This window comes from Onychostoma macrolepis, chromosome 19, assembly GCF_012432095.1.
Source record: "Onychostoma macrolepis isolate SWU-2019 chromosome 19, ASM1243209v1, whole genome shotgun sequence".
In the NCBI taxonomy this organism is placed as follows: Eukaryota; Metazoa; Chordata; class Actinopteri; order Cypriniformes; family Cyprinidae; genus Onychostoma; species Onychostoma macrolepis.
In genome coordinates, this window is record NC_081173.1 from 13109435 (window position 1) to 13133406 (window position 23972).

The 23972-nt window shown below is 40.0% G+C and overlaps 1 protein-coding gene across 1 annotated transcript; it reads left to right on the forward strand.

Annotated features, from left to right (window-relative positions):
* Positions 1–1030: 1030 nt before the first annotated feature.
* On the forward strand, positions 1031–22300 carry angpt2b (angiopoietin 2b). Its single transcript, XM_058753655.1, has 9 exons — positions 1031–1167; positions 1500–1646; positions 3538–3659; positions 11042–11274; positions 11502–11626; positions 14138–14239; positions 16128–16294; positions 20312–20442; positions 21634–22300. Exons 1-9 carry the CDS (start codon positions 1159–1161, stop codon positions 21792–21794), a joined length of 1197 nt encoding a protein of 398 aa, XP_058609638.1. The 5' UTR covers positions 1031–1158; the 3' UTR covers positions 21795–22300.
* The last annotated feature ends 1672 nt before the right edge of the window (positions 22301–23972 follow it).

The following is a 23972-nucleotide window of genomic DNA, read 5'->3' on the forward strand; positions in this document are numbered from 1 at the left end:
AGATCTGTTTATAACTCTCAGATGCCAATTGGTGCCTTGATTTTATAGTTCGCATAAATGGTCATGATCTTTATTTATTTACTTTTGCCTCCCCTCATATAACATCCAATGAGGAATTAAACTGAGTGAACAAAACATCGTTTACCCAAGGGCGCTCACGCCAGTGTTTCAGCACGGTGGTACAGTAGTTGTGGCTGAAAGATGCCATGTATTGTGCATATGAAGCACACAGTGTCATGGCCTAAGTGTAGGATGGTGTTTGTTTGCGGACAGTGGCACTGAAGATGGATGAGGGTGTATTTGTATTGCCTCATTAGAATTGTACAGTGTGCCCTGATGTCCATTTGTCCGAAGGGAGTCAAGTACTGTCAGTAAGATTGATTGTACAGTACTTGTTTTAGCGTTGATTTCCGACCATGCATTTCATATTGATTGTTTTTGTGCTGTTTTGGCCTGTTGGCAAACTTCTCAAGAACTTTTCAAGATTGTATAACTTTATTACAAAAGACAGATGGCATCAACCACCGACAGATTTCTTTTGTTGGTTTTGTCGGATCAGTGTGTTACCCCTCTTGGCATCTCTTGACATTGATTAATATTTTACACACAGAAATATAGATATCATGATACACACACACACACACACACACACACACACACACACACACACACACACATGATTTGGTTTGGTGCTCACACTGAACATAGTGTGAACCATTAATTATAACTATAAAACAAATAATTATAGTAATAATAATAATAATAATAATAATGCACTTTATTTATTTTGTTTAAAAAATAATAATAACAAAACAAATAACAAATAAATAAAATAAAAAGTGAGTATTAAATAAAAATACAATTATTTTTATTGTAAACTTAATAATACAATGCTAATATATAATCTTATTTATTTAAATCAATTTACATAATTTACAAACCTAAAATCAGAAAGCTTTTATTTTGGCGGGTTGACGGCATGTGCTGCTTTGAAGTGCATTATTGTATGAAATGTCACAGTTTTGCGATTTGCGCTGAAAGCCACCTGGAAGCAGCAAGCAGTAGCCTACTAGTTTTATGCCTTCAGTTCAAATGGAAATCTTATACAATATTACAGTTAGTCGATGTAAAACGGTGATTGTACATTAACAGCCAACCATGGTGACGGTACGCAAATGTACAAAATTACTTTATATTTTGTAGAGAATCTTTTATTCTTTATAAGATCCAATAAACTATGCCTCTAATAAGTGCTTTCAAGCTTCACCTCTCTACTGCATACTTGGCCAATTCCCATTCCATTCCCATGTCAATTATTACAGTCTCTGGGGGGTTAAATAATTTTGATTGCAACTGTATACAGATCCATAAACAATAGGTTTTAAGTTAGCATGCTTTAACACTGCCTATGCAAGCTTATGATCTCTTGTGATGCTAAAAGCTTAGTAGTTGGCGATGTTGGTGTATGTTTGTTGAAATGTCTTGTGTCATGTTTACAGCTGGAGAGCTATATACAGGAGAACGTGCGATCAGAGATGGAGCGGAATGTCATTCACACTCAGACAGCCACCATGCTGGAGATCGGAACCAATCTTCTAAGCCAATCAGCAGAAAACACACGCAAACTGACAGATGTAGAGACCCAGGTGAGGCTGATCAAATAAGACTGACAGCATCCAGACAAAGAAAAAAAAACAACAACAACAACAAAAAAAAAACAATTGCACCTCTTCTCTAACTGCAGCTTCTGTTTGTCTTTGCTGTGACATGCTTTTTCTCTAATTGCTTAAACCACATTATGAAGACAAGCAGCCATGAAAAGTGGGCACTTCTCATGTCGTCATTTGTCCAAAATTCTCTATTATAATAAGCAAACTGCCCAATAATTTGCATTGGTGGCTCACAATCTAATTAAATTCTTGGAGCTCAATGGCTGAGAATTTTTAATCTTGTGCAGTGAGTTCACAAAATTAGGCCTCAGTGCATCACATTTGACACTCAAAGCATTGCTGCCCATTTTGGATAGTGCGTGTGTGTGTGTGCTCGTGATTTTGTGAGAAATGAGGACATACATTTGTATAATGCAAGGGTATGACATCATAGGTATTACAAGAAAGTTACTTTTCAGGACATTACCCCATGTCCCCCACTTTTCAAAATGCTTATAAATCACACAGAATGGAGTGTATTGAAAATCTGAAATAGCACAAAGTTTCCTGTAAGGGGTAGGGTTGGTGTAGGGCAATAGCACATACAGTTTGTACAGTATAAAAAACATTACGCCTATGGGATGTCCCCATTTTTCACAAAAACAAACGTGTGTGTGCGTGTTTGGTTTTTCACTCATCTGAATTCATGGCCAATAGAAACAGGGTTAAGTGGCCATGCAGAGTAGTGTTGGAAAAGAATCAGAGAGACAGTGAAAATAGCCCAACTAAATCAGCCATAGTGTTTATCCTCTCAAAGGGTGATTGTTTCACACTGCTATGTTTTGCTTTCATTTTTTCACCATCAGCAGTTCATTGAACATCATAGTGCAGCCTGAAAAAATATTGGGCTGCTTTTGTCAGGGCTTACAGTATGTTTGCTGTGTTTGAGCTGCTTGAAAAAACATGTAGCTGTTTGAAGAAACAGGCATGATGGGATAATCACTGCTGATCTATGTGTGACTTTTGGAGGGTTTGGATCACTTGATTATGGCTTGACAAACGTAAAGAAACAGTTCATCCAGAAATGAACCATCTGTCATTATTTTCTAACCCTCATGTCGCTCCAAATCCATAACGAAGAAGGAAATTCTTCTGTGGTGCACAAAAGGAGAGATTTTGAAGTCTTTTTATGAAGCTACAATGAATAGGACCTGTCCAATTTGTGAACATTCTTTTGAGTTGAATCGTTTCAATAAATCAAAAGATTTGGTCACAGTGGTTAACAGCTTATTAAAGGGGAAGATTGCGAGTAAATACATGAATGTTTCAATGTTCCTAACACAAAAACTATCATATAGTTTGGAATATAGTGCATTAGACTAAGGGGCTTTTTTAAATTACATTTTTAAGGTGCATTTGCATCCTGTTTGAAGCTTGAAAGCTTCAGTCCGCGTATATTGGTAATTGAATGGAAAAGTGTGACCAGCACAGTCTATGGATTATTCCTTTTTGTGTTCTGTGGAAGAAAGAAAGCAATTCGGATTTGGAACAACATAAAGGTAATGACATAATTTACATTTTTGGGTGAACTATTACTTTAAACCTGATTAAAGCTCATTAACATACTGTATTTGTTTCCAGCAATACTTCAAACATTGTTCTCAGATAAAGCTGGCAAACCTAATGTTGCAGGGAAACATCTGGTACTACCTTCAACATTTAACTACAGCGTTTTCTTGGAAAAAAGTGAAATCCTGTACATTTGCATTCAAGCAGAGATGAAAACCATGGTAGTTGGACAAGAAAAGCGCCATCATTCTCCCATGTCTTTGAATATTTTAAAGGTAATCTCTCTTTCCGCTTGTCTGTCATGTGGGCCTGTTTGCAGGTGCTGAACCAAACCAGTCGTCTGGAGATCCAGCTGCTGGAATACTCTCTGAGCACCAACCGGCTGGAGAAGCAGCTCTTAGAGCAAACCCAGGAGGTCTCCCGCCTCAATGACAAAAACAGGTGAGTCGTCTGGAAATGTGCAGCATCTTAGTCACACCTTCCTGTACGTGAATGCTGTCTCTAAAGTTGTTACAATGTGTATTTTTGACTCAGGATACAAAGGCAAACGGGTTGTAAGATGCAAAAGACCTGTGATATTATACCTCTGAAGTTGTTCATACATACCAGTTTATTCAAAAAGATGAAAATGTGTCTGTCCTATAATTGCACATCACACAATAATACTTATAAATATTAATTAAATCATGTTGCCTCTTTACAGCTTTCTTTTTATATAGTTTTTTTTTAAAATAAAATAAAATTCACTAGACCCCATGTCCTCCTGTATTTAACTCTAGTATTAAACATTGGTTTGACGCACATTAATGGGGCATATCAAATATAGTAAACAGAAACTAAAACATGCTTGCTTGATGTGCAAGAACCAATGAAGTTTGTTCTTGTGCATCAAGCAAGTGCATTTGAGCTTCTGTTTACAATATCTGATATGCTCTATGTATGTACTTTGATCAATGCTTATATGCAATTAAAAGACGGTATCTTGGTAGTCCAGATGGTATCTTGGACTTTCAATGGAGGGACAGAAATCTCTTAGGTTTCTTTAAAAATATCTTCATTTGTGTTTTGAAGATGAACAAAAGTGAGTAAACGATTAAAGAGCACTGTCACCATTTACGTATCCTCATGTCATTTCAAACATGTGTGCATTTTTTTCTTGTGTGTAGCACAAAAGAAGAATGTTAGTAAGCAAGAAGTTTCAGTTCCCATTGACTTCCATTGTATTTTTTGTCGATACAGTGGAAGTCAATGGGAAACAAAATGTTTGGTTACCAACATTCCTCAAAATATCTCCTTTTTTGTGCTACAAAAGAAAGACAATTATACAGGTTATGAAACAACACAAGGGTGAGTAAATGATGACAGAATTTTCATTTTTGGCTGAACTATCCCTTTCAGCTGTATATCAGCTGTAAACAGGCCCCAAATCATCTCATCTTCCTGTTTATTCCAGGTGTTTACTAGTTTATATACTGAAAATAAGTTATAAAACAAGCATCACCTGTTTCACATCTCTTTTATGACTTTATAATTGCATTCAAATAAACAATGATGCTGCAGAGCAGCAAGCACCTTTGACACAAAAAACAGCACTCTGTAACAGTAAATTGGCTGTCAAGAGCCAGTAATAAAGGAAATGCATTTTCATCTTTCACTGTTGGTCTTTAGGGAAGTATGGCTCAGTAATTATGCATCTTTCTGCTAACCCAAATTAAAATATGCAAGCTTTTTGTGGAAACTTAAACTTTCTGTCTGAAAATGGGACAGTAAGATAATCTATTCAGGAGTGAAATATCGTTGGATTTTATTTTGAGACAAGCTGCTTTACAATAAAGCTGCAGCTTAACAACACCAATGTTTCATGTCCACAAATTTAAGTAACTTAAAACAATTTAGTGTATTTTCAGACAACATGACAAGGTATACTCAAGTGCAGAGCTCCTTGAAAGGATGCATGTTGGAAGAACAGAAACAGCAAGCAAAGAGAGATTTAGGGAATGTTTCATTCGACTAGCTGAAAGTAGCTTGTTCAATCTGTGTGGGTGGATCGTTTCAATAAAAAAAACTGCTGCAAAGTCATTAGTCTGACTCATAAAGATCAGGCCTGTGGGATTTATTGTCTTTATTTGGGGCTTGGTACGGTGCCAGCTCACACAGCCTGTCAGAGTGTTGATTTTGATTTTGATAGAGAAGCCCAGGCAACAACACCATCTGTGAATGGCAGCGGTATCCAGGTGTTTACAGGTCTACCAGCCTTTCAGGCTCACAGAGGTGTGTGATGTGGAATATGAGAGGCTTGTTCAAGGGTGTAGTCTGTGTTGAGAGCGGCATGAACCAACAAACAGCTATTCACACACAGAGTGAAGTATTAAAAATTAGGTTTTGATATGATACTTAATATAGCAAGACAAAACAATTGTGTCTAAAGGCACGATTTATGTGCTTCCCGTCCACATACTGTAGCCTGCTGGAATAATACAAATGGTAAAACATAATTCTATTATTAATAAATTTGCTATTAAAAAGTCTTTGATCATTTACTCATAAATGAGAATATCACTAGGGTATCATATTTGAATGTGTTCAGGGAACTTAGCTATTGAAAATTAGCCATAGTAATTTAATTTAACTCTACTCAAATGAAAGAAATGAACAAAGTGATTTGAATAAAAGTGAGTTCATTTTGCTGAACGAGATCAAGCCAGTAAAATGATTCAATCATCTTCTTAATATTTTGAACCATAGGGACTTTGACTGAACTCAATCACTTGTGGCAAAGGTTACAAAAATTTCAGGGCTGGCTGGTCTTCAAAAGGTTCATAAAGATATGCATCTCTAAAGTTGTGCACACTATTTACATTTAAATGCTGATACATTTTAAATGTTGATATGATGTATATGTTACAGCATCTAAAGAAAACATGAGAATGAGATCACTCTGAATATCCTGAGGTGCAACAATTTAATTATGTTATGCAGTTTAGTGTTCATTTGGTGATACAATTGTATACTAAAGGTCAACAAGCAAGAAGTTAATATTGAGAAACATTTTAGACACTGAATGAATCAATGTTGAATTAATTGATTGAGTGAAGTACAGTGATTCACTAAAGTGGTTTAACTTCTGAATTAATAAGTTGGTGCATACTCTCCGAGTAGGTTAACAAAGTATGTTAACAAAGTATGTTCTATATAGTAATAAAATGTGTAGTGTAATTAAAATCTGGATGTACTACATCTGACAATATTGTCATTGTCATGTGACTCATGGTGTCAGTTGTGTCACTTCACTGCCATTCACAACTCCTATCCTGTGGCCTACTGGGATAGTAAAATATTCAGATGTGCTCTTCGAATCTCAGCAGATGTAGTAGTTCCCTATCAGTCAGTCACATTCGACTGACGCAATTGGGATCTCGCCAGAGAGCCCATTCACCTTCAAGTGTTAACACAACAAGCCAAAGACAGTTGGCGTGCGTGCTTTGCATCGTGCACCCCGCCCCGCAGCGCGGGTATAAAAGGAGAGCACGTGCAGACACACATCAGCTTTTCGCTTCGGAGCCGAACCTTCCTGCTTGTGCAATAACCAAAGGGAGTGTCTACAGACAGTGAGTGTGTTGGCGTTACGGCGCGTCGGCGGGGATTGCCGATCCACTGCTGCTGCTTTTCTTCTTGGATGGCGTGCGGCAGCACATCAAACTGCAGTTGCGTCGTGACCTCCCCTGGGCGCTTCAGCACCTTTTCTAAAAGAGCAATTCTAAAAGAGCAATCTAAAAGAGCTCCACGAACGACGCGGCGTCTTTTAAAAGATGGTGGATAACATTGAGAGCTTCCCCGTCGAGTGCGTCTCCGCGGGCCTCTCAATCTGCTAGCATTTCGCACCCTCTGGTGTTCCCGGATGGGGTGGCTGGTTCCCCGGACAGGGCGGGGCCCAGCATCTTGTTCGGAGTGCCAGCAGACAGCCGGATGTCGATTGCTGCACCGGGGGGCGAGCTAGGCTCTGGAGATGATGATTCGGCTGTTCTGCCTCCGCCAGGAAGAGTGGCGCTGCGCGAGTCAGATCCAGAGCTGACCCCTATGCTTTCCCGGGTTGTCGAAAGCATCGGGCTGCACTGGAGACCTCCTCCTTCTCCCGAACGCTCGAGGTTGGATGATTGCTCCTGGGTGTGCAAAACGCTGCCGCCTGGCGGGGTAATCCACGCCTTCCGTCCAAGGCCTGTAAGATCTCGTCCGCTTTAACGGCCAAGGCTTACAGAGCTTCTGGACAGGCCGTTTCCACCCTGCACGCCATGGCCCTCCTGCAGGTCCACCAAGCCTAGGTGTTAAAGCAGTTGTACGAGGGTGGTGCTGACCCAGGTGTGTTGCGACGGACCTTGCCCTGATGGGCGACGAAAGTCACAGCACGGTCCCTGGGTCAGACGATATCCACTTAAGTGGTCCAGGAGCATCACCTATGGCTGACCCTGGCGGATATGAGAGAGGCTGACAAGCACCGCCGCACTGAAGCAGACTGAGGCGTTCCGACACATCCTGCCCCGGCGGTCTGCTGCTGTCTCCATCCCACCGCTGGCCGCAGTCCCTCCGCGTGCTCGTCGCCGAGGGCGCCCTCCTGCTGCCTCCACATCCGCTCCAGCTCGGCCTCAGCAGCAGCCTTCACACTGGCTGCAGCGTGGAGCTGGTTGCAGGAAAACGGCGCAGCCTGTCTCCCAAGTTCAGGGGCATTCGGTTCACCTCTGTGCTGAACAAAGATGCTCCTGTCTTGCATGCAGAAATCGCGGTCCTGCTGGCGAAGGACGCGATAGAGCCGGTCCCTCCAGCAGAGATGAAGTCTGGGTTTTTCAGCCCTTACTTCATCGTACCCAAGAAAGGCGGTGGGTAACGACCAATCTTGGACCTGCGTGTTCTGAACCAGGCCCTTCACAAGCTCCTGTTCAGGATGTTGATGCAGAGACGCATTTTTCAATGCATTCGTCCTCTCGATTGGTTAGCAGTGATCGACCTGAAGGACGCGTACTTTCATGTCTCGATCCTCCCTCGACACTCAGGTAGACCGGTTTGCCTCCCCGGACACATCCCACTGCTAGCTGTTTTTCTCCCTGTCCGAGGGGACCCTCGGTATGGATGCACTGGCACACTGATGGCCTCGGGTTCTACGCAAATATGCATTTCCCTCAGTGAGCCTTCTCACTCTGTGCAAGGTCAGGAAGGACGAGGAGCAGGTCCTCTTAGTGGCGCCATTCTGGCCCAATCGGACTTGGTTCCCAGAACTGATGCTCCTCGTGACAGCCCCTCCTTGGCAAATTCCTCTGAGGAGGGATGTCCTTTCTCAGAGAGGGAGCACCCGCGTCCAGACCTGTAGAATCTCCACGTATGACGGTCCCTGGATGGGACGCGGAGGTTCTAGGTGGGCTGCCTCCAGCGGTAGTGGACACCATCACTTCAGCTAGAGCTCCGTCTACAAGGCAAGCTTACAGGCTGAAGTGGAACCTGTTCATCGTTTGGTGTTCTTCCCGCTGGGAAGACCCCCGTAGATGCCCGATCGCGCTCTCTTTTCTGCAAGAAGGGTTGGAGCGAAGGCTGTCTCCCTCCACTCTCAAAGTGTATGTTGCCGCTATTGCTGCATATCACGATGCAGTAGACGGTAAGTCTGTCGGGTAGCACGACTTGGTCATCAGGTTCCTCAGGAGGGCGAGGAGGTCCTGACGGCCTTGAAGGAGGAGCCCTTCGAGCCTCTGCAGTCAGTAAAGCTAAAGTTTCTGTCGTTAAAGACAGTACTCCTCACTGCTTTGGCCTCTGTATTAGGGTAGGGGACCTGCAGGCATTTTCGGTCGGCGATTCCTGCCTAGAATTCGGACCGGCTAACTATCACGTTGTCCTGAGACCCCGGCCCGGATATGTGCCCAAAGTTCCCACCACGCCTTTCAGGGATCAGGTGGTGAACTTGCAAGCGCTGCCCCGGGAGGAGGCAGACCCAGCCATTGCTCTGCTCTGTCCCGTTCGTGCTTTACGCATTTATGTGGACCACACGCAGAGCTTCAGGACCTCAGACCAGCTCTTTGTCTACTTTGGAGGACAGCAGAAGGGAAAGGCTGTCTCTAAACAAAGACTTGCCCACTGTATAGTGAAGACTATAGTCCTAGCTTATCAGGCCCAATGGCTGCTGTGCCCCTTCGGAGTAAGAGCACACACTACGAGAGGTGTTGCTTCTTCTTGGGCATTGGTACAGGGTGCCTCAATAGCAGACATCTGTAGAGCTGCTGGCTGGGCGACACCTAACACGTTTGCGAGGTTCTATAATCTCCATGTAGAGCTTGTGTCCTCCAGTGTACTTGCCTCAGGTGGCCAGTAACACCAGACCCGCTCAGTGTCATTCATGCTTGCTGCGCCACTCCCTCTACGGACTGGATTCTCTGCTTCTCAGTTCAGTTCCCCTTCTTGGCGAACCCTGTTGAAGTTCCTCCGGCACCATCGGCGGCCAGGCGTGGCGGAACGCCAGGCGCCAGGCTCAGCTCTCGTGTGTCTGCCCAAGGTCAGCCCTTGTGCTGGGCTAGGTGCCCGTGTGTAGTGATTCCCCTTCGGGTGATCCCACATGTGTATTCTTCCACAGTACGGCTCCCCTCACAGTGAGCCCGTGTCTTTCCCTGGCAGAGACCTTCTGCTGTCTCTGCTGTGTAGCATCTCACCCCAGGGTGGCTGAGTCTACCGCAGGGACTTACATATGTTGTACTGCCCTTGGCCAGTCCATATGTGTAATATAATAATAATCCACATGGTACCTCCGCAGGATGTGACTTCCGTAGCGTTCCCCTACTCGGAAGACGCTTCCCAGTGTTATCCAGTATCCACTGTACGGAACAGCAGTGGTTGCATCTCTGCCTAAGCCCTGTCCTATCTTCCATCCCAACTGGCGTGGGGGGACTTGCCGGCTTCCGCAGGGCACTGGAAGAGGTCAGCAATAGTGGTGTTTTTGTAGGGATCCCAATTACGTCAGTCACTCTGACGTAACGTCGAACGTGACTGAGTGATAGGGAACGTCTCGGTTACGTATGTAACCCTCGTTTCCTGAAGGAGGGAACGATGACGTTACGTCCCGTCGCCACAGTTGCTGTTCCACCGCTGTACGGCCGAGGCACATCGTCTCGGCTCCTTAGCGAAAAACTGATGTGCGTCTGCATGCACTCTCCTTTTATACCCATGCTGCGGGGCGGGGTGCGTGATGCAAAGCACGCACGCCAACTGTCATTGGTTTGTTTTGTTAACACTCGAAGGTGATTGGGCTCTCTGGCAAGATCCCAATTACGTCAGTCACTCTGACGTAACGTCTCCATTCACTCTTTCAGGGAACGAGGGTTACATACGTAACCGAGACGGTCATCTGGGTCCTTTGCGTCTACTTTTTTAATGAATACTATGAATTTGGACATACTACTGATTTCATTTGATGCCTAATGATTCAATGACTCACTCATTAAAACTAGTCCTTAAGTTGGAGTACACTAAACAACTTTTATAATCTGACTTTTTGACTTTTAGCAACTAGCACAGACTCATCCAGACAAATTGTGGCAATATTCTGTGTAAAAATCATGTAGTGTATTCCAGCCTTAAAGGTGTATTGATGTATCCTCCAGACAAAATTCCCACAACTAATGCACCGACTGACAGTCTATCTGGAACACAGACAAGTGGTGTGATACAAACAGTGAAAAATCTCAATGCTGTTGGACTGTTATATCAGAAATGTATAAATAGTTTTCTAAAAATGTTGAGCTTGTAATATGCAAATAGCAAGACAATATATGAACCAGCCCGTTTCTTCTCAGCTATCTGGAACAGCGTTTTGCTGCCATGGAGGCCAGGCACAGCAGAGAGCTTCAGGCCATCCAGCAGGAGAAACAGCAGCTGTTGGAGCTGCTGGACAGACAGAATCACCTGGTCAACCTGCTGGAGGGAGAACTGGCCAGCTCCACTCATAACAGCACACTTCTCCAACGACAGCAGGCCACACTCACTGACACAGTGCAGCAGCTACTGGCTATGGTCACTCACTGTAATGGTTAGTGCCAAATTCACATTATCAAAGGCTAAGCTGCATACGACCAGCTCAGTGGGAACAAAAGAGTCTCTCTAAACTGGGCAACTGCTTAAATTCCCAGAAGTGGTCTGTCAAGCAATTTTCCAAGATTGCGGTGTAAATCAATACTGATTAAGCCAATCAAAATAGGACATGGGTATACTATTATTTCTTTTTCCCAAACCTAATAATATCCTATGTATTTCCAGATATTTCCACTACAGTTGAAAAGGAGATGTTGAAGTTTAGAGACTGTGCTGAGATATTCAAATCTGGAGTTACAGAAAGTGGGATATACAACATTCATCTTCTTAACTCCACCCAGAAAACTAAGGTTTGTAGTTTGTAACCATTTTTTTTAAGTATCACTTTGATGGAATTCCAGGTAATACTTTAGTGTAGGGACCAATTCTCACTATTAACTAGTTGCTTATTAGTATGCCTATTATTAACATATTGGCTGTGTATTAGTACTTATAAAGCACACATTCTGCATTCCATATTCTACATCTCTAATCCTAACAAATACCTAAACTTAACAACTACCTTACTAACTATTAAAAAGCAGCAAATTAGAAGTTTACTGAGGCAAAAGTTGTAGTTAATGGTTTGTTAATAGCGAGAATTGGATCTTAAAATAAAGTGTGACCAAATTCTATTCATATATAATTTAAAAAAACAAAAACATATTGCATACAAAACAAAACCATTTTTGTAAAGCATGAATCTTGGCATGTATCTTGATTACTGAAGAAACTGAGCTCTCCTGACATTTAGTTCTTTGTGTTGTTTTTGAGGACTAAATTATAATCTGGAAGGGCAAAATGTTTTAATATACTGCAATTTCAGTACGTCTTTGAAAAAAGGCTAAGATGAAAATGTCATGTGGATCAGAAAAGCAAATCAAGAAATCACAGAAACATTTCCTTCAGGCCAATTCTCGGTGCATCTAACTGTGAATATGCACCCGTATTTATTTCAAAATCTTGCCCTACTGAACCACAAGAAAACCTCTAAAGGTTTGTATTTTGCCTTTGACTTCCAGAGTCAAATCTAATTTCTGGCAGGCTCTTGGGGTGATGAACATTTTAAAAATGTGGCTAAAATTGTTTTTGTTATTCATTATTTTCCTGTGCACTCATTCGTCTTCCCCTCCATTTCCTGTGGGCATAGGAGCCAGGTGTTTGGCAAAGATTCGGGAGCTTCCTGCCAACACAGGGTTTAATGCAGCAAGTGAGAGCGAGCTGGTATATGTAGCATCACCACCCTTTCATTCTGTGCCACCCCTCTGAGAATCACACTGGGTGGCTCTTTTCATTTAGAGTTCAAATTGCTCCTTTTTTCAACCTCACTTTGTTTGCATAATGATACAAATCAACATATTTATGAGGGATATTGATCAGTGCTGATTGAAGTTTATTGATAACAAATGGTTCCTTTTGAAAATCTTGACTGGTGATGCTCATTTATTAAAACATTACTGTGAAAGTTTCAAATAGGTTTTTGCTGCCAGAGACAAGCTAAAGTTTTAGAAGAAGAAAAGACTCCCTACATCTGCTATGCAAAGGGAAGGATATGTTGTTCCGAATAAGAATTAAATCAATTCATACTCCCCAAAAACAGATGTCATTAATACAAGTGCTTTGTCTTTAAACCCTGATTAGCCGTTTAAAGTTTCATGATGGACAGTCTCATGTGTTGCTAAATGAGCTGGTCCCGCCAAGGGATGGAAATGTACGTTATCCCACTTTTTGTTTTTGCCAAGAAGAACTTATTGCATTTTGCCTTCTCCTTAAGCTTAACTCTTCTCAAAAACAGCTGGGGAAATTGGAGAAAAATCATACAGAGGATATTTACTTGGAATGTTTTCACTTGACACCCACAGGCTAGAAATATTTAATATTTCAGAATAAAATCCTTTACGGGATTGGCTTTAATTAGTTTTGATGGATTCGGAAGATGGAATTCAATGATTTGGCCTTTTATTATTTTATTTTGCTTCTCGTAGCTCATACTAATTTGCTGTTTTTGCCACAAAACAGTAAATTATTAAGTTGTTTTGTGTTCAATACCAAATCAATGGTTAGTAAAAGATTCAGTGAAGTTGTAAAAAAGCACTGAGTGTATATTCAAGTGTTTAATCTTCACCGAGACCAGTGTGCTCATGTCCCAAAAATGTCTACATCAGACTTTGTTTGAACTATATGGTTAAAATTGGTACAATTCATCATTGGCAAGTTTATTGCACAGTGGTTAACCAAATTCAAAAGCTAAATACAAACCCAGCAGTGTACTCATATAGCCTGAAGACCTACAATCTCACTATGGGCAGGAACAGAATGTCCTGCTTTGGAGGTCCTAATGTGGTGGTCTGTGATCCAGTCTCATTCTCATGCACATTTAAAAAGGATTGTGGACCACAGTTTTTGTTGATTTTGTGATGACTCTTAAAGTTCATATTCTGCAATTTCAGTTATCAGTTAGTTTATTTTGTCAGTGTAACCCACAGAGATAAGAAAGGTCCTTATTCAAAACATCATGATTTGAGATATGTGCTTTGTGGCATATCCTGGGAAATTACAGTAGTTTGAGCAGTCAAATATCAAAAGTACCACTTATTTTCTGAATAGTGTGAGAGTATTTACCAAATTTGGACTAAAATATTACTGTAATAATGAAATTATGGAAAATTAAAATAGTTATCAAATAGTTTTGTCACAAATATTACCTGAGAAGAATTTCATTTAGTTCCTTAGGTAGCTCATACAAGTGTTATCTCACTCTCTGTCGTTAAAAGTATATTTATATTGCATGTATGTGTTTCTGTATGGTTGTTTCTGACCAGGTATTCTGTGACATGAAAACTAAAGGGGGAGGCTGGACTGTCTTTCAGCATCGCTATGATGGATCGGTCGATTTTAACCGTGGCTGGAATGATTACAAACTGGTAGGAACAACTTGTCCAACACCAATTAGAGCATTTTACACATTTAATCCATTTAACTGTATACGTAAACTATAGCTTTGGGAGCAAGTGTGGTAACTTTCCACAGTTTGGCTTCAAATTCTCTTAAATGAAATTTCCGATCTCTGATCATTTGTTTTATCACAGACATCTGCATTAAGCAGGTCTTCATATATCTAATATCTTGAGAAAGATTGAAATAAAAAAAAAACTCATCTGGTAAATTCCACAATATCAGTCATGTTTTGGAAAATGGCACATATCGCCATGCATCATATCTGACAAGGTGAACATTGTAAAGTACCTAGCTAAAGGAATTTGATTTCGTGCCGTCATTAAAGATTGCTTAAAAATAATTTTGCTTTAGACAATGAAGTATGATCACTCCTTTAATGAAGACATACTGTATAATTTACATGTGAGCCTGTCTATCCCTTATTGAGATTTCTTGATTTATGCACACTTCTGCTACCATTAATCTGAGGCGCCTAACGTTTAAAACACATATTTAACCTGCACTGATGGAGAAAGTCTAACTCATGTGTGGTGTCTGATGTGTATAGCCATAGAATACTGATACGTTGGTACCATTGACCTTTCTTTAAGGAAGAGAATTCTGATTGGCCGTCTCTGCATTCCAAAGTCTCCCTATGTTGTTACACCTGCATTCCCTCCCTATCTGGGAGGATAAGTATATATTAATTCGGTCACAGGGTCATTTGAAGAAGAAAGATAAGAAAAGACATTCGAATTTAAGTAGGATGTCATCATTCACGCACTGCGTCCATTATTTAAAACAAGTTATAGAATATAAGGAGAGCGCATATTGTTAGTACTCGCTTTAAAATCAGTATTTTCTACCTGGTAAAGTAACAGCTCCCTGGAGAGCGGATTTGTTTGGAAACTATTGAGTTTTAAATGCAAAAACAGTGGTAATTCATCTCACCTGGGCCACTTCAACAGACAAATTGCTATGGCTGCTCTGGGAGTGCGTCAGAACCGCACAAGTTTTGTTTTCTCTTTTCCTTGTTGTTTTCCAAGAAAAATGTTTTTACAAGTGAATGATAAATATTTGGCCCCAGATGGAGCGTGGGAGTGGGGAGCCCCTGTAGATTGTTGATAACGTGTGCATTGAAGCATTTGAATGCCCAACTGCACTACCACATCTCACAGTGTTCAAATGTGCCGTCTCATTTGCTGGTCCAAACAGATGGAAATGTAGCGTTTTCCTGTGGTTACAGGAGGAGGTCTTGTGAAATGTTTACTAGTATGTGAAAAGGAACTCCAGGATCGTTCTTCTGAAGCGTCTTTCTGCTATCAGTGTAAATAATTATGTAATACTTACAAAATAATCATTGCAGACATAATTATTCAAAATTGTCTGTTTTACAGAATACAAAAATACTGGTAAAAATTTACACCTCACGCTCTTAGTTTTGCTTATAATAATACATCACATCCTGTCTGGTAGTCACATACAGTCTAGCTGCAAAAATTAGAATATTTCATCGCACTCAAAGCTTACAGTTGGATCTAAAAATGATGCATTCACAAATAATATGAACTACACACCTCCCGTACAGTGTAAATAATGATTTTTCAAAGTTGTAAACAAAACAAAAAAGATTATGTGAGTACATTTGAAAAGAAAGTATATTTTAATTCTTTGTACTTAAACATTTAGTAAAATATACCAGCAATTTGAGCGAAAATAGTTTCTATAGTAAGTAAATTGTACACTACATTTTTTTCAGTGTATAATCTACGCTGGAAAGGAATGACTTCAGGTTGTTTGTCGGAGATTGTTAAAATGAGATGTATGTCAAGCAGGTAAAGCAACTTTTTTGTCTTTTCTTCACACATAACGTAGGGATTTGGAGATCCATCAGGAGAACACTGGTTAGGAAATGATGCCATCCACCTGCTTACAACATCAAAAGATTACACTCTCCAGGTCCACCTCAAAGACGCCGAGGGACAGCAGGCTTATTCTCAGTATGACCATTTCTACATTGATGAAGAGGATAAGAAATACAGGTACCAAAATATTCCTTGTTCTTTTGACTCTAGATGTTGTGATGCATACAAATGGGCGTCACTTTGCTTACAAAAGTTGTGGGAACAATTTGGGGGGGTGCACAGTGAAGGTTTGCAATCGAAAATGCTTAACTCATGAAAATTTATATAATTAGGTTATGTGCAAATAATATAATGTTTTATTTTTACTTTGATAAATAATCTCAGTGATGTATTGATCTGGTTTAGAGGCTTTTCCTATAAAAAAAACTACTTAAAAATCTTTTAAACCAATTTCAATAGCACACTGAGTGGCTGTTTTTACACAATTATTTGAGGAACCAGTTATTTTCCCAACCTTTTCTGTTTATTTCACATTAACTTGGGCTCAGATATGATCGGTCTAATGGCAGTGCTTTTGCTTTTAGTATGAGGGGTTCCCTAATATAACCTTTCGTTTGAGTAAACCAAAATCAGCAACGGAAAAACATTTGGTTGCATTTTGTTTTGTGATTTAGAGCACAGAAAGTGTGAGAGTGAAAATAAAAAGTGAAAGGGAGGTGCAGAGCAGTGTGTGGTAGAGAACATTCCCACCAAATGCTTTCCTCCACTGATCGCAACTGCAACAATCACTCAACAAAACATTAAAAATGATGAATACGAGTGCCAGACTCATTATAATACCCTCTCACAAATTGAAAACTCCTGCTCAGCATTTGAAGATGCTTCCTACGTATTAGCATCCCAGACGTGAGCTATTTCATAAAGTGCTGGGGATAAAATTGGCCATGGCGGACACATCCTACCAGTCTCAATCGTAAATACGCCTAGTGGATACAAGTGACTTTGGAAAAAACAGATTAGCAGAAGATAAAATCTCCAGCATTTTGGGTTTTTCATCACAGCCGTGTTTTATTCTGTGTGTTAGTCAAAGTCAGACTGAACTGAACTGGTGGGAGTAATGCCGTTTATTTTTATACATTGAGTGTCATTTAAGTAGAATATGTTCAGTATCTAATTGTTCAGAGTTCAGAATCTGATTAAGACTTGATTTGCATTCAGATTTGCAACGTGAATCACATTTTCAGCATGTTATTGACACATTTAATTTCTTTTTTTTTTTGGCTTGTCTTTGTCATTTTCCTGGGATAAGAGACACTTGTGTGATTATGTCCACAAGTCAAAATGATGAGCTACATTTAGGGTAAACCAGCATTTCTCCCAGAATCATTATTGCTTCTGGTCTGCCGATCCCAGGAGCAGATCTGCCTACAAAAGAGAAACAGGGCAAACAATTTCAAGCATGAGGCTTTGCCAGAAAACTGCCGAGTTAAACAAATCTCACACCTCTCTTAAGGAATGCAATTAAACATGCAGCATTGCTTGTGGGCATACTTATACAGTGAATGAACCAGAACCAGAAATATTAAATTTAACTCAAAATAAATGATTTGGAATACAGCTATAGAATGGGAGAGTGTTGTAGCAGTGGTATCAGATGGAAAAGCCAATGCGTGTTTGTGTGCGTGTAAACAGGTAGAGAAATTGCTGAACAAACACTTGCCAAATCCCACCATGTTTGTTTTCTAGTTTACCTCATATGGTAAGTGTGCATTTTATTAGCACTCTGAGAATCCTGGCATGGTCTCGAAGGTGTTGGGCCCGTTTGGGATTAACCAGCCAAGCAACCTATGGTGCAAAAATGTTTTCATGCCAACACAATCTCCTGCTGTTCCTAGCTGTGTGGTCCTTTCTCTGGCACAGTGTGTTCGCAATTCTTCCTGGTGAGACATCATCAACAATGAATTGTGGATAATGGAGGCTGAATATCTTTGGTATACACATTAATGAGTCTCAGAGCTTTGCGAAATAAGAAAGAGGAAAAGATAAATCACTTAGGAATATCTTATACAGGCTCGCAGCCGGTCCAATTACTGGGGTTAACAGTGGATGTAATAGATGTAGACGCTTTCATCTGATTATGTAAAAAGAAAATAAAAAACAGTGTACGTTAAAGTGATCCTTTGTGTATAGTATTTAAGTTAATTTATCTAAAACAGGATACGTGTCGGCGCTGATTAAGCAAGCTAATGCTGGAACTCGACATAGGCCTACACGAAGTGGCAAAAAAGAGAAGGTGGTAGTAGCAAAGTTTCCTGGCACACCTTTAGCCATAGATTACCATAAACATTTTAGGGGTAGATTTTAGGACTAAGACTGCATGATAGGAAAGTTTATGCAAATATTTATTGTACAAGTATTGATTTTCAGGGGGTTACATCCCCAGCGGACCATGAGGGTGCTATAGGGGTCTGGGAGAACTTTTGTGAAGCAGCAACAACAACAACAACAAAAACATCAACAATAAAAATAATAATAATACATCTGAAATGATTACAGTTTCATTCTACACTTGTCACTGGTTTAAGATCAGTCAAATTATTTTATTTGAATTAGACAAATTAGAGAAAAAAAAAACTAAACAAAAAACCCAAAACATTGTAAACTTTTTAAAAAATATTTTAAACATAAAATGTAAATTTTTACCCCATAATATTTATACGAATACATGAAAATACCCCTCAAAGGTTTGGAGGAGGTGGGATTTTTTAAATGTGTTTTTGAAAGAAGTCTCTTTATTTCTTTATTTGATAAAAAATTCAGTAAAACAGTAATATTTGGGAAAAATATTACAATTTAAAATTAAAATAACAGTTTTCCATTATATATATATATATATATATATATATATATATATATATATATATATATATATTTAACTCTGATTTATTCCTGTGATCAAAGCTGAATTTTCAGAAATCATTCTAATATGCTGATTTGCTGCTCAAGAAAAAAATATTATTTTTATTATCAATATTGAAAACAGTTGTGCTGTTTTTGTGGAAATGGTTGTAATTTATTATTATTATTATTATTTTTTTGTATTGTTTGATAAATAGAAAGTTCAAAAGATTAACTTTTTTTTTTTTTTAGATGTCTTTACTTTCACTTTCATTTAATGTATCCTTGTTTAAAGGTCCCATGGCATGAACATTTCACTTTATGAGGTTTTTTAACATTAACATGAGTTCCCGTAGCCTGCCTATGGTCCCCCAGTGGCTAGAAATGGCGATAGGTGTAAACCGAGCCCTGGGTATCCTGCTTCGCCTTTGAGAAAATGAAAGCTCAGATGGCCCAATCTGGAATCTTATCTTTATGTCGTCATACGGGGAAAGGTTACCTCCCCTTTCTCTGCTTTGCCCGCCCATGAGAAAGTGAGCTACTAGTGCGAGGCGAGCCCAATATTTTTTTTTCCTCGAGAGACATCATGGCTTGCAAACGAGCGAAGCATGACAGTTGCTCAGTGTTTGGATGTACAAATGAACACCAAAGTATTTTTTTAGTTCCTTCATCCGAGCCTATGGCTAGCATTAGCTACATGATAATAACTGTAACAGCATACATAAACAAACCAACTAAAGTACCGTATCCAGACACAATATTTTAAACTAACCATTCAGAGACTTCCTGCTGTAGCAGCTGATCAGATTCTGGGTCAAACTGAAAAGCTTGAATGACTGCGTGTCTATGAGCCATTGCGATACATCCACTGTCAACATTAGCGCATGGTAGTGCAAGCTGGTTAAGGCCACACCCCCACCCTCCAACTTGCCCCGCCTCTCTCATCCTTAAAGCTACAGACACAGAATGGCACGTCCTAAGAAAAGCTCATTGTGGGACTGGCTCATAGCGGCTGAAATTCTGCACCAAGGCTGAATTTCGGCAAACAGACCTCAGATACAGTATTAGGGACCACTTAGGCCTGTATAAAAGCATCCAAAAAGCAGCATGTCATGGGACCTTTAATAAAAGTATTTATAAAAATTAAAAAAAATTAAAAATGGGTCACAAGGTGATCACCATATTTGGGAGTCTGCAGCATCAAGGATATTAAAAACCACATTTTGTGTATTGTTTATTCTGTATCCATCCATACAGGTGTGTTGAAATATTCAGTATTTTTCTCTTTCTCTTCAGTCTCCATGCAAGGGGTTTCAGTGGTACAGCTGGACGCACCAGTAGCCTTACCCACTCAGGAACCCTGTTCAGCACAAAGGATCAGGACAATGACCAGTGCAGCTGCAAGTGTGCTCAGATGGCCACAGGAGGTATCACATTTACATTGTTTCTAACAGTGTATGTAATTATGAAATTGCATATAATGAAAAACAATTTTCCAGCATCATCCAAAACAAGAACTACAATAATGTTAAAGTATCAGTATTTCCATTGCAACTGAGAAAGTAGTTGTAGAGTAATCTCTTAATTAAAACAGCAGTTCACATTTACTTTATTTAAATAATGATCCTGATGCAAACAAAATATGGCAAACAATTTTTTGTTGTTGTTGTTTGTTTCTGCCATGGTATCAAAGGGGCCATATCATACATTTTTGGTCCAAATGTCCACTGGTGTTAGTCAGGTAGGTTTGCTGTTGGGTTCAATACAGTTGGTGGTGCCTTATACCTTGACAGCAGCCTTTTTCCAAAGCTTGCATTACACCTTGACAGAACCACAACATGATCCTCACTGACATGTGCTGCACAGACTCTGAAGGTTGGGCGGATGTGATCAGGGACCTTGTTAAAAACAAACTTTAGACAATCTTTACTAAAGTCAAGCAAAGCCACACATCTGAGTTGCTGGAACCAAGCTCCCTCCTTTCCTCCAGCAGGTAAAGGTAACTCACAAAACATCCATGTATCCATCCCTTGTGTGCTGCTTACAATACATCAAAACAGTAGAAGGTTGTGTAAAAATATCTTATCAAACGTAAAGCATATCTACTATGTTATTTCAATGCCAAGTCAATTTGATGCACCTCTGCAGAGTCCTGTGCAGTTACTGTCTGACAGAACCTGAATTTAAAAAGCCTATATTCGGTGTTGTTATTATTAAAGTGCCCCTATTATGGATTTTTGAATTACAGTGTGTAACACAGCTCTTAAGTGAATTAAAACATCCTGCAAAAGTTTAAATCTGAAAGTGCACCGTGTATAAAGTTATTGTCTCTGAATCATTGAAACAAGTCGTTTTTAAAAACGAATCCCAAGCTGTTTGATGTTGACATCAACATGAAACATTAGCATATTGCCCGCCCACTTGTTGCGCGCGCAGACCTGGGAAAACTTGATTTTCGCGATACATTATATAAATAAAACCACTTCAAAACCTGCCGCTGCTTTTTTTAATTTCATAAGTTCAAAGAAAATCCGATCATTATGACCTTTTAAATATTAATGAAGGAAATTTAAACCAATCACAAAATAACTGAAATCACTTCCCTTTTGTCCCTGCAGGGTGGTGGTTTGAAGCTTGCGGTCCATCCAATCTCAATGGGATATACTATTCTGGAAGCTCCAATGTGATACGGTATAACAGTATAAAGTGGTACTACTGGAAAGGGCCGAGCTGGATGGCGACAATGACCACTATGATGATACGGCCTGTGGACTTCTAAAAGCAGGAAGAGACTCTCACAAATGGATCATTTGACTTTACTGACAGCCAAATCATCCAAACAAGCTGGTGACATCAATGAAAATTATGAACAACTTGAGCATTGGACAGCTTGTGCCCATGTCATTGTAGCCATTCAATCTGTCTCCGTTTTGTTTGTTTAGTCTGGCGAAACAGACACAAATTGCACCATAAATGTTTTATCTCCCTGTATAGCAAACTCTTCCAATGTAAAATGCAATGAACTGGAATGGCTGATTTGTAGTTGATGTTTGAGCCCAATGTCTGTCTGGTAAAACACTAACCTATCTTCCTCCTCCATCCAGTGGAACATCAGCTCTCCTGAGATTTCTTCTCCCATTCTAGTGCTTTTAAAGGGTTTAAGAGAGAATACCTCCATAAAAGCGCTCAAGACACTGAAACAGGTGTATGTTTTATAAGCATACCTTTCATTATAAATATATATTTGTAATAAAACAAGACATCAAATCAGACTTTGCTACAGAATTCTGTTCCAACCTTCCATACAATCTAGGCCTATAGGAATATTCCTTCTGGACAAACTTACATGTTTAATGATATGTAAATATGTAATATGTTAAATTTATGTTTATCAAAAAGAATGTTTAATCAAACAGAAAAAATGCAATACTGACGTGACTGAAAATAATAACTTATGAATACCGTGCAGTAAAGTAGGTGAGAAATATTGATTCAGTAAATGCTCAATCAGTGGCTCAATCAGAGTGAAGTGAAGGATTCATCAACTGATTCAAACCGGTAAGTCATCAAACTATTCATTAAACAACTCATTCATTTGGGAATCAGATTGATATTTATTTATTTACCCAAACAGAACCAGTAATTTGTTTGTGAGTCAGGCTATACTGGTTGTGGTGTATGTTTTTGATTCGCTAAAAGAAACGATTTAAAAGACATTCATTCGGGAGTCAGGTTACACTGGTCAAATTGCATACTTTTGATTCATTAACAGGTTTGTTGGAGTCATTCATTCGGGAATCACGTTTGAAGGTTTTTATTGAATCACTTGAAAGAACTGGGTCATTTATTCAGGAATCTGATTACACTGGTCATGGGTTTTGATTTACAAACAATGTAAATCAATGGTTCTTAAGAGCCATTCATTTGGTAATCACACTATACTGTTCACACTGTATGTTTTTAAATCACTCAAAAGAACCGGTTCATAAGAATCATTCATTTGGGAATCAAACTAGACTCACAGCGTGGTTGTTTTTCATTCACTAAAAAGAAGAGTTTCAGAAGAGTCATTTGTTCGGAAATCAAACAACATGTAATACGCACTAAGTGTTCTCAAAAGGCGGATCTAAAAACATCCAACTTTTGAGGAGTCATATATTAGTGAACCACTACACTGGTTTGTTTTTACAACAGCTCAACAAAAAGACGTTTCTTGGCATTATCTCGCAGTACGGTTCTTTTTATTGCATTCAACACAGACCACAAACTCGCTTATTTTGCTTTGGTGCTGGAGATTCAGCAGCGGTAAGAGCTCTGCTGGAACATGGGGCAGGAAACAGCCTCAAAACCACTATAAGGTAATTACTGTGGTGTTGTCTACGCTTGCACTCTGCCATTTTCATAATTGCAAAAGCAGCAGGTTTGGTTTAAAGCTGCTGTGGAAGACTGACCATCCATGCAGCGTGTTAAGATTCTATATTAGCCCCGCTTTTATGCCAGTCGCTTGATGAATCATTCAATAAAGGCTGTTCCTATGAAACACATCTCAGAGGCTGGCTCTCTTGGCCTGCTGACCTGTGTTCACACTCAGCACTTAGCCATGCTACTACTGTCATGATTTAATGCTCTGGTCTACAACCCCCATTCATCCATGGCCAGAGAGCGAGAAGACTTACCTGCCGTGCTCTTTCACATGAGATTCTGCATTGATTTGCCAGAAATATACTGCAAGGCATGTATAGATGAAGACATTCCCCATGCGCCATAACAACTAGCACAACTTTATTACGGGTCCAGCAGCAGCAGCAGCTGTGATAGATTACTGCTGGTGGAATGAGGGTTAAGTTTGGGGGGGGGGTTCCATCATATTTGGATTTAAAGAGAGATCTGGACAGCTGGCTCCTCCCGGTTTAGAGCACGTATGAAGCTCGGCTTGGAGCATGTATTATTTGTTGAC